Source organism: Pteropus alecto, unplaced genomic scaffold (assembly GCF_000325575.1).
Source record: "Pteropus alecto unplaced genomic scaffold, ASM32557v1 scaffold121, whole genome shotgun sequence".
In the NCBI taxonomy this organism is placed as follows: domain Eukaryota; kingdom Metazoa; phylum Chordata; class Mammalia; order Chiroptera; family Pteropodidae; genus Pteropus; species Pteropus alecto.
In genome coordinates this window covers 16462068-16473193 of record NW_006434369.1, presented here as the reverse complement: position 1 = coordinate 16473193, position 11126 = coordinate 16462068, and the positions used below count along the sequence as shown (strand labels likewise).

General features: G+C 37.3%; 1 protein-coding gene across 10 annotated transcripts in view; it reads left to right on the top strand.

The window, feature by feature from the left end:
- The first annotated feature begins 8273 nt into the window (after positions 1-8273).
- PRPF4B (pre-mRNA processing factor 4B) overlaps positions 8274-11126 on the top strand; it is a 34856-nt gene continuing 32003 nt past the window's right edge. For 9 of the 10 annotated variants that reach the window (XR_003045528.1, XR_003045527.1, XR_003045524.1 and 6 more), the window contains exon 1: positions 8274-8472. Coding sequence is in view for 2 of the 10 variants with exons in the window: in XM_025044907.1 (XP_024900675.1) it covers positions 8336-8472 (137 nt within the window). In the remaining 8 variants the exon portion in view is untranslated. The remainder of the gene's footprint in view (positions 8473-11126) is intronic. The other variant, XM_006909298.3, reaches the window with a different exon arrangement.

Here is an 11126-nt window from a genome sequence, read left to right as displayed (position 1 = left end):
AGAACTATAATTTATATGAAACCACAAAAGACCCCAAATAACTACAGCAATCTTGAGAAAGAACGAAGTTGAAGGTATCATGCTGCCTGATATCAAATTATACTACAAGCTATAGTTATTAAATAGCATGGTACTGGCATAAAAACAGACACATAGATCAACAGAACAAAACAGAAAGCCCAGAAATAAACCCATGCCTACATGATCAATTAATCTACAACAGAGGCAAGTATATGCAACGGGGTAAAGATAGTCCATTCAATAAATGCTGTTGGGAAAGCTGGACAGATAAATGCAAAAAAAAAAAAAAAATGAAACTAGAACAGCTTATTACAATATATACAAAAATAAACTCAGACTAAAATTTAAATATAAAATCTGAAACCATAAAACTCCTAGAGGAAAAATAGGCAGTAAACTCTATGTCACTGTTCTTAATAATATTTTTTCTGATATATCTCCTCGGGCAAGGAAAATAAAAAAATAAAGAAAGAACTGGAACTATATCAAATTAAAAAGTTTTTGCACAACAAGGAAACAATCAACAAAATAATAATCCAAAAATTTACCCGGAACCATAAAAGATCCCAAATAGTCACAGCAATCTTAATAAAAAAGAACAAAGTTGGAAGTATCACACTATCTGATATAAAACTATACTACAAGGCTATAGTTATCAAAACAGCATGGTACTGGCATATAAACAGACACACATATCAATGGAACAGAATAGAGAGCCCAGAAATAAATTCATCTTAGATGGTCATTTAATCTGTGACAAAGGAGGCAAGAGTATACAATGGGGTAAAGACAGTCGATTCAATAAACTGGTGAAAAATGGTGATGAGATACATGCAACTGAACCTTCTTACACCATATACAAGAATAAACTCAAAATGAATTAAAGACTTAAACGTAAGACCCGAAACCATAAAACTCCTAGAAGAAAACATAGGCAGTAAATTTTCTGGCATTGCTCTTAGTAATATTTGTTTCTGATATATCTCCTTGGGCAAGGGAAACAAATGAAAAAACAAACAAATGGGACTATACCAAACTAAAAAATGTTTGCACAGTAAAGGGAACCATTGACAAAACGAAAAGACAAACTACTAAATAGGAGAAGATACTGGCCTATGATACATCTGATAAGGGGTTAATATCCAAAATTTATAAAGAACTCATATAACACAACACCAAAAAAGCAAATAATCCAATTAAAAAATGGGCAAAGGACCTGACTAGGCAGTTCTTCGAAGAGGACAGACAGGTGGCCCATAGACATATGGAAAGATCCTCAAGGTCACTAATCATCAGAGAAATGTAAATTGAAACCACTATGAGATAACACTTCATACCTCTCAGAAAAGCTACCATCAATAAATCAAAAAACTACAAGTTTTGGTGAGGATGTAGAGAAAAGGGAACCATCGTGCCCTGTTGGTAGGACTGCAAATTGGTATAGCCACTATGGAAAACAATTTGGAGGTTCCTCAAAAAATTAAAAATAGAACCAATTATGACCCAGCAATTCCACTTCTGGGTATTTATTTGAAGAAAATCAAAATACTAATTCATAAAGATATATGGGCCCCTATGTTCACTGCAGTACTATATATAATAGGCAAGATATGGAAGCAAACTAAGTGCTCATTAATAGATGACTGGATAAAGAAGAGGTGGTACACATATGTACAATGCCATAAAAAATTAAAATCTTACCATATGCAACAACATGGATGGAACTAGAGGGTATTATGTTAAGTGAAATAAATCAGACAAAGACAAATACCATATGATTTAACTTATACCTGGAATTTAAAGAACAAAATAAAGGAACAAATAAAACAAAAACAGGCTCATAAATAACAGAGAACAAACTGATAGTTGCCAGATGGGAGGGGGCGTTAAGGGATGTGCAGAAAAAGTGAAGGGATTAAGAAGTACAAATTGGTAGTTACAAAATAGTCATGAGGATATGAAGGACAGCAAAAGGCATATAGTCAATATCACAATAACTATGTACAGTGACAGGTGGTTACTAGACTTATTGGAGGGATCATCTCATAAATTATATAAATGTCTAACCAGTATGCTGTACACTTGAAACTAATATAATATTGAATGTCAATTGTAATTGAAAATAAAGAAAATAGTTGTTTTTTAAATGTACACATAGAAAAACAATTGTACAAAATTATATATAATGTATTATTGGGCCTGAAACATAGAGTAATTTAAATTATTTGATAATAACAGTATAGAGGAGGTGGGTAAGAGCAAAGCTGTATTGAGCTAAAGAAATTACTCCAGACAGTATCTGAATCCACAAGAACAAGAAATGAAGAAAACCAGAAAAGTCAATATAACAAAAGCTATAAATATGTAATGCTCTTTCTTTTTTCATCTCCTATAAAAGATATAATCATTGTAACAATGTAGTGTTGGGTTTGTTACATTTATAGATTAATTGTTATATATAGTATATATAACATTTATATCACAAAAAGCAGAGAAATGGAATAAAACTGTATTGGAACAAGGTTTTAAATCTCATTAGAATTAAGTTATTATAAATCTGAAGCTGATTCTATTAAGTTAAATGTACATGGCAAGTCCTGGAGCAACCACTAAGAAAATATCTTTATAAATAATGAAAAAAAAATCATTAAAGAAATTAAGCTGCTACATTAGAAAATATTTACTTAATGCAAACGAAAGCAGTGAAGGTAGAGAACCCCCCAAAAATATGAGACATATAAAACAAAAAGTAAAATGATAGACATAAATCCAACTATATCAATAACATTGAATATAAGTGGAGGTAACAATATATCAAAAGGCAGATTTAGACTGGGAAAAAAAAGATACAACTATATGCTGTTTACAAGAAACATAGTTTAGATTTAATGGTACAAGTCATGCAAGCAGCAACCATAAGTTGAAATGACTGTACTAATGTCAGACAAAATGAACTTTAAAATTAAAAAAAAAATGTTACTAGAAAAAAGTTAGGATGTTTTGTAATAAATGTCAATCCAATGGTAAAATAATAGCATTTATAAACACATATGCACCTGATAAGAGAGAACCAAAAAACATGTAGCAAAAATTCACAGAAATGAAGGGAGAAATGGACAACTCAACAAGTAAGGTCTTTAAGACCCCTCTTGCAATTACACATCTAATAGGCTGAAATGTAATACAACTGAAATGGAACTCATCATTCCCCTGTCCTGCTTAAAATCTGCTCCTCCTTCAGTCTTTTTAAGTGGCAATTAATCTATACAATTGCTCAAGCCAAAAAAATCTTCAAGTCTCTGTCTCTCATATCCACATCCAATTAATCTGTAAATTCTACAGCCTGTCCTTCAAAATAGATCAAGAATCCAACCACTTTTTCCAATTTACACCCTGGTCTACACCACCACCATCACTTACTAGGATTACTGAATTACACTGACTGGATTCCACCTTTCCTCCCATTGCTTCCTGCTGTTTAGCAGCAAAGTGAACCTGCTAAAACAAATTAAATGTCATTCTTCAACCCTGGACTTAGTCTGTCCAGTACGTTTTAAATGAAATCCAAATCCTTCAAGATCCCTTTCCAGCTTTATTTCCTACTTTTTTAACCACTGCACTCTTTACACTGACCTCTTTCCAGTCCTCAGCAAGTTATTAAACTGAATTTATAATACAATCCTATTTTTTAAAAAATCAGTAAGTATAAATGTATAAAAAAGTATTATAAAGTGTGGAAAAAATTATCTATAGGTAGCAGGATTACAGAAAATTTTCATTTTTATTGCAAAAGTTTTCTAATTGATGTATTTATGCTTTTATGTATTATTATGCAATAAAATATATAAAAAGCTATGTATAATACCCCTGACACCCAGTAGCGGTATTATTTAACTGTATATGAAATCTAGAAATAAATCGTGTGTCACAGAAAAATCAGAACAAAATAAACAAACTAATAAACCTGCCTATAGACATAGCTAGTATTAACCAATATGTGCTCCAGGCACTTTCATTCATTTCATTTAATTCTCACAACCCTATGTAATGAGAACTATTATTCTTATGTTACTCTCATATAAAATGAGGCTCAAAAAGGTTAAGTTGTTGAAATTGCAGAGCAAGTAGTGAAGCCCAGCTATATCTGACTTGAATGGTCATGGTCTAATACTATTCTGGTTATTGCCTCATCATAGTCATTTACAATAGTGCAAAACTGAAAGAACTTAGACATCCAGTAACAAAGGGATATCATGTAGTTATAAAAATGTTTAATAAAATTAGAATTACATAAAAATTGATGAGGATGTTACATGAAAAAGCATATCACAGTCTATACATGAGTACAAGAAAAATTAATATTTCATACGAAAATATGCTAAAATAAGTCAATACATTGACGCTGGTTCAGTTTGCGTAATGGAACTGAGTGGTTTTCATTTTGTTTCCTTTTGCTTTGTTATTTTCCAGTTTTTCATGAACGCATCAGAACTGCTTTAAAACAAACAAAAAACTAATTTTCATGGAACAAAGGGAAAAGTTTTTGTTTTGTATTAAAGGAAAAACAGCCCAGTGTCTTCCCAAACGGCTACAAATTCGAAGTCTAGATTTAACTAGATAAAACCTTAAGTATTATCGAAAAGGCGATCTTCATTCAATTAACATACAGGGACCCCTCATGGACCAGTTTTCTTCAAAAGATTTTATGGTACTCCTTATTTTTGTTTGTAGCCTACGCTATCACGAGCCTATTAAGAGTTTAACGGGATTGACGATGTCAATGTAGTTTACTTTAATAATCCCTTCCCACGGAAGGAACATAATTCAAAGGTATTTTCAAACCACTTACGGAGTGTGTACCTTGTATAAAAGTAATAATACTTAAAAGGAAGCAAAGGTAATAAGAAAAAGTCGCGACGTTCAAAAGTGCATGTTTGTCCCAAAACCTTGTCTCAGGGCCAGTAAACTTTTTCTGGTATTGTTTGGTGGTGGGGCGCTGAGTGTTTGGCTTTCACGGTCTCTTCAGCAAAAGAGACTGGACCTCCGCTTTAATGCGGCCTCCGCGCGGTTGCACAAAGTGTGTCACTACTCGGCGTCCGGCACAACCCAGCTCTCTATTAGTAGGCGGGCCCACCGGCTGGCCTGGAGGCTACAGAAAACCGCCTCGACTGTAATGGCGGCAACAGCACCCAGCCTGACAGGGGCTGAAGCGAGCTGGCTCCTGCCGAGAGAGCAGACGCCTCAGCTGGGCCAGTGCGGGCGCGAAAGCACTGACTAGAAGTAGGTACCTCTCAAGCAAACTCCACAGGTTCAGGGTGGGGACCGCCCGGGGTGGCAGACCCGGCCTTCCTCGGACAAGCCCACCCCTTTCCGCCTGCGGACGCACCACGCACGCACGAACGCGACTCCATGGGCGGTGCGCGGGCCAAGAGCCACCTACCGGAAGTGCACTCTCACGGAGGCCCCGCCTCTCCAGAGTTTTCCCGCGGACCAATTCAGCCCCTAAGCTGCCGAACTGGCGCTAGTCCTACGAAATGGCGCCTGCGTCCCACGAAATGAAGCTTTTGATGCAAAGCTTCCTGAATTTGCGGAGGAAAAGCAGCAAGAATGAAACATTTGGCTTAAAGCTGGAAAATGAAAATTTGAGCTTAAGTTTGTTGCTGAGTAAATGCTTGCTGAATGATTGAAGTAGTAAGTGGATGTCTGCTTTAATTTTTAACACCTTCAAAAAACCCCATTCTTCCAAAACTACCACAGCAACGGTAGTTGCTGTGTGTGTGTGTGTGTGTGTGTGTGTGTGTGTGTGTGTGTGTGTGTGTTTCACGTGCGGTGACGTGGCTCGGACTACTGGCAAGCCTACGAATGAATGATGTCCACTAATGTGGTCCTCATCAGCACTGCTCAGCTCCTACAGACTCGTCTAAGGCTTCTTTATAGAGCCAATCCATCTCATATTTGGTCTTTCTCTTTTCCTGAAGCCTTCTATTTTTCCATCATTATTATCTTTTCCAAAGAACCCTGCCTTCTCACGATATGCCCAAAGTAGGACAGCTTGTTTTGTCTTTTTTGCCGCCAGCGATGTTTCAGGCTTAATTTGCGCTAGAAGTTACCTGTTCATCTTTCTAGTTGTCCAGGGTAGCCACAGTTTGGGATGAGTCCTTGACAAATCCCCTTACTAGTGTACTCTCAACGGGTAGTATCTTACAAGCTAATTTGGTGAGACATTTTTAAAAGAAATATTTTGCCAGCATCATTTTCTGACTTTTTACTATGCTCTTTTAAAAAAACTTGGTTTGTCCAAATCTAAACTTTAGCCAGTCATAATCTGGCTTCAACCCTGAACAACCTTAGTGCCTATTTTCCCCATCTATGCTTCCCCATACTCTGTGTGCTTAATTAAATCTTCACATTAAAAATACTACAAAGAATTGTAGAGCAGGAGACCAGGGAAGATGATAATATGGTTGGGGAAATTGAGACAGTTCTATGTGTTCTCTATTAATCAACAAGAAGAAAGACTAGAGCTTCCAGACCTTGAGAAAATAGGGTATTTATGGATGCCAATCCAGTGCTCTTTTCATTCCCTTTCCTCAAATACCATTTGACTATCATGGAGTTGTGTGGGTGGGTGCTTAATAAGCAGATGCTGAACAAATGACATTTCTGTGGGAAGCAGCATGGTAAGAAGGAAAGAGCACAGAGCTGGGGGTTAGATTTTAGTTCAAATCCTGGCTTGGCACTTAGGAACTGAATCATCATGAGCAAATTAGTTTCCTTACCTCTTTGCACCAGTTTGCTGGGCTTCTTTTGCCTTAAAGTATATTATTTTACTTTATATCCAAGCTGAGATTTTTTTAGAGGTTTGCACTTATTTCCAAGAAGAGATCTGTAATAGGTTTATAATATATACACTATGATCGTTTAATTTTAAAATTATTTATTTAAAAATAACTTAATTTTTGTCATTTCAATAATATATTTGAGCTATTCTTGACACAGTGGCACCTGGCCTTGTCTTCTTGGGGGTGGGATGCAGATAATGAAATAAATGGTAAATACAAGGCTGAATTCGTAATACTTTTGAAAGATATATAGGGATGAGAATCTACCAGTAGGAATAATTAGAATTCTGAAATCCCAACATATATACAATTAGTATGTAAATGTTTGAAATATAAACCATCTTTAGCATAGTTCTGAAAACCTCCTTTGAAAGAAGCCTTCCAGGTTATATCTGAACCTGACTGCTAAATAGAGAAAGAGAAATCCATGAAGAAAACAATATAATTAAGGATTATATAAAGAAATGCTACAGTTGGGGTAGGGCGAGGAATCCACAAAAAATAATTATCCAAAGATTTAGTATTTCATATTAAGAGAGTTTATGAGGGGAAAACACTTAGCATTTTAACGTTTGAGAATCAGCCAACGAGATACTTATTTTGTATGAACATTTGTAACTCATCTCCTCTGAAAATCAAGATATGTAAGAAGCCCAGATATTACGAGCTCAAATTTCTAAGACAAACCCAAACTGAGTTGATTACAAGAATGAAAGTAATCGTCACTCTGCTTTCAGGTTCCAGAGTACTGAGGATAATCCCCCCCGCCTCCCAAGCGTCAGTAAATGTTTTCTCATACAGTATTTCATTGAACCATTACTGTAGCATCATTATAGAAAAACACAAATCAGATCATATGTACCAAAAATATTAGTTACAAATTCAGTTTACTGAACCAGTGAACCTAACGACCCCAGGACTTAGCAAAGCCTGAAACAAAGTTCAAAGGTTCCAAATAAATGTATCAATAATAGTTACATATTAAAATACATTTATGTTCTATGTGCAGCCCTAACCTTCCAGTATTCTCAATGTCTTTCCACAGAGGTTTCCCTTTATGTCACTTCTGATTGAATTGTGAAGCTAATAAAAAGGCATTCACTATGCCTCCAACAGAGCCCAGAGACAAAATAATCGTCGTTTGTCCTAGTTTGAGAATTTTAACTCAACTTCTGGGCTTCACAGTAAAACCAGTTTTCGGAACCGTACACGTGATACCGATATCCCACTTCCTTTGCATCCTTCTCTAGCAAGTTTCGAGAAAGAAATTAACGTTCGGTTCTAACGCTGACTACAGTGCAGGCCTAAGTCTCCCAACCTTAAACCGATAGCGAGAACCGCCTATAACTCCCCAAACCCCCTCGTCCCGGAAGTTGCGTCATTACGCTCGTGCGCCCTGTCCCCGGATGCACTTTTATATCCGGATTCTTAGAACGGACTCAGAGTTCCACGGTTCCTGACGCGGTTAGCACATGCGCGACGGCTCTGCTCCCTCTTCCTCCACTTCCACTATCCTCCACGGTCCGGGGAGCCGCCGCCACCGCCGCGGAGGAGTCAGGAAGTTCAAGATGGCCGCCGCGGAGGCTCAGTCTCTGCGGGAACAGCCAGAGTAAGTAGTCTCTCTTGAGTGGTACGGAAGGCCGGAGTCCTGGGGACTGCCGAGTGGGAAACGGTGGGGACCTGGACGGGCGGGAAAGTTCAGGCCTAACGGCGGGAGCCAAACTTTGCCTTTCCTCGCTAGATACGTTGTGGGGCGGGAAGTGTGGGGTGCGGGCAGGTGGCCTGCAAGCTTCGCTCTCCGGGAGGCCTCGTCTGTTGGGTCGAAGGCAGCCGCGGCCTGCCGCGCGTCGTTGCCCCGGGAGGCATAGGCGCGAGCGGCCCCTACAGGTCTCATGCGCGAGGCGGCTGCCGCGACAGTGCCGGCGCGCCTTTCTATTACCTCCCTCCAGGTCCGAGCGGAGCTCTCTGGCAGCAGCACTCAACAGCATCGGTGTTGGGCATCCAAGGGGCAGTGGCGGCAGCAGGGCAAGCCCTAAGACTTACCTTCCACATGCAGTTACCTACGTTGTCTACTGTTGGTGTCAGTTTTTAGAAAGAGAGAAGAAAGGGTGCTAGGGCCACCTTCTTTGAACATCCCCAGCTATAGTTTGTGCACTTCGTCTTTCTTCCCCTGCACTCTTTACTTAAGCATCCATCCGATATTTTCCCTTTGCCTATTGGCAGCCTATTTGCCAACTTGTAAACGTGAGACAAAGTAAGATTAAGTCCTTGGTTTTGAGGCCTGGCATTTTTGGCTTGAGTTTATAACGCTTCTTGGGAGTACCAATGTAAGAAATAGTGGAAATTGTTAGCTACTTCTAAATCCAAGCACTTTGTCTATAATTAAGCTAATATAAGAATTTATATGGCGGAGTGAAACCATACTTGTATATGCTGCAAAGGCTAACCGTTGCCTAACTGAAAGTAGTATTTTGTTTTTGTGTGTGTTTATGTTAGGAAAACTTAAGAACATAAAAGAGACTGGATTTTAAAACATTATAGCGACCGTTTTTTTTTTTTTGCGTTAGCATTATCTAATTTGTTTCTAGCCATTTTAGAAAAGAGGTAGATATAGTCTCCCAGCAACTTGGAATTAAAAGATAGGAGAAATCTTTGCCTCCCGACAGCACAACACTTCATTGCTGTGCATCCAGTTCTGGACTCAGTCATTTGCTTTACTCGGCTCAACAGAATTATACTGTTTTTCCCTTAGGGCTTTTGAAAGCTGTTTTATTATCCTCACAGTTTGAGTTAGAAGAGAACAAATGGATTCTAAAATTTTAACTAGACTTTGCCTCTTTTTGTTTCTCTCATCGAGTTCACGGTGTGGCACAGTTACAGTATTTATGCCAGTTGAATATTCTAGTAATCTTTTAAAGTTCTATAGTCTTCCGTCCATTCATTTGATTTTAGGGATAGTTCAGATTCATTTTGAGGAGTAGTTCAGCTGTATTTTATTTACATGTTTAAATACTAGATTCAGTAATAAATGACTTTATTTAAGCCTCTGCAATAAAGAACAATGAGGTAGTCTTTATTTCTACCTTCCCTCCCCACAGAACACTTTGTGTAAATGTAATATTTGGTCGATATGTATTCCATTTTCAATTGTTTGGAAATGTTTAACAAAGAAAATAACAGTTAAATATCTATGAGAGCAAGTACTATATATGCTTTTCTAGTAAATACTGGAATATAGCATCTAAGCAGTTTTTTAGAGAACAGTGAATATTTAAATGGAGTATTCAAAAGTAGAACATTTAGAAAATAAATATTAAAAAGACAGTTTTTAAGTTTCCTGAAGGCTTTTTAAAAAGTGGTTTTTACATTTGTCGTCTCTAGCTCAGCCTTTTTGATGGTTTTAAACATTTACATTTTATATGCATTGACTTATTTGCATTTACCAAGTACCACAGGTTCAGAGCACTAGACAAATATTAACTCATTTAATCCTTGTAACAACCAAATGGCAGTAGATACTGCTTTTTCTCATGTTTTACAGATGATAAAACTGAAGCACAGAGAAATCAAGTTAACTTGCCCAGGGTCATACTAAGTGACAAAGCCAAAATTGACACCCAGGCAGTCCGATTCTAGAACTCTTCTTCTAATGATTATACGGTCTGCTCTGCCACTGTAAATTGTGGCTCCTTTTAAAAATAGCCTTTAGGGTTTGAATCATTTTTATTTATTTCCAGTGTCCCAGAAAGATCCATTTTTTTGATGTGACAGTTCTAATTCTTTGAAACTTAATTTCCCAAACCTGATTTGGAAATGGAATGGGTCAAGGAATTTGTTTTAAGACTAGGTCTTTCGGATTCATTCTTACTTTTACATTTACATTAGTTCTGTATTAATGTTGTTTAATTTGTTAGAGAAACAGGCATAATTACTTTCTTTGTAAAAAATCAGTTTGCTCACCGTTCTGTGTCTCCAAAGCATAAATTGAATGACCCCCAAGTAAGATATCAAAAAGAATATTCTTTGAAAAAAACGTGAAAGAGGAAATTAAAATAACACTAGTGGTTGATAATTGGTCACTTTATTTAAAAATTGTTCCATGGCAATTTTCACTGTGCCAGATGCCCCAATACTTAGGTTGTTTGAAGGGTGAAACTTGTCACTGCATTTGACAAAGAAAATACTGTTAAACACTCTCAGACTGTCTGCACTTCTAATTTAGCTTTGTTCTCAAATAATGTGTTTTGGAGGATGTATTCAGCT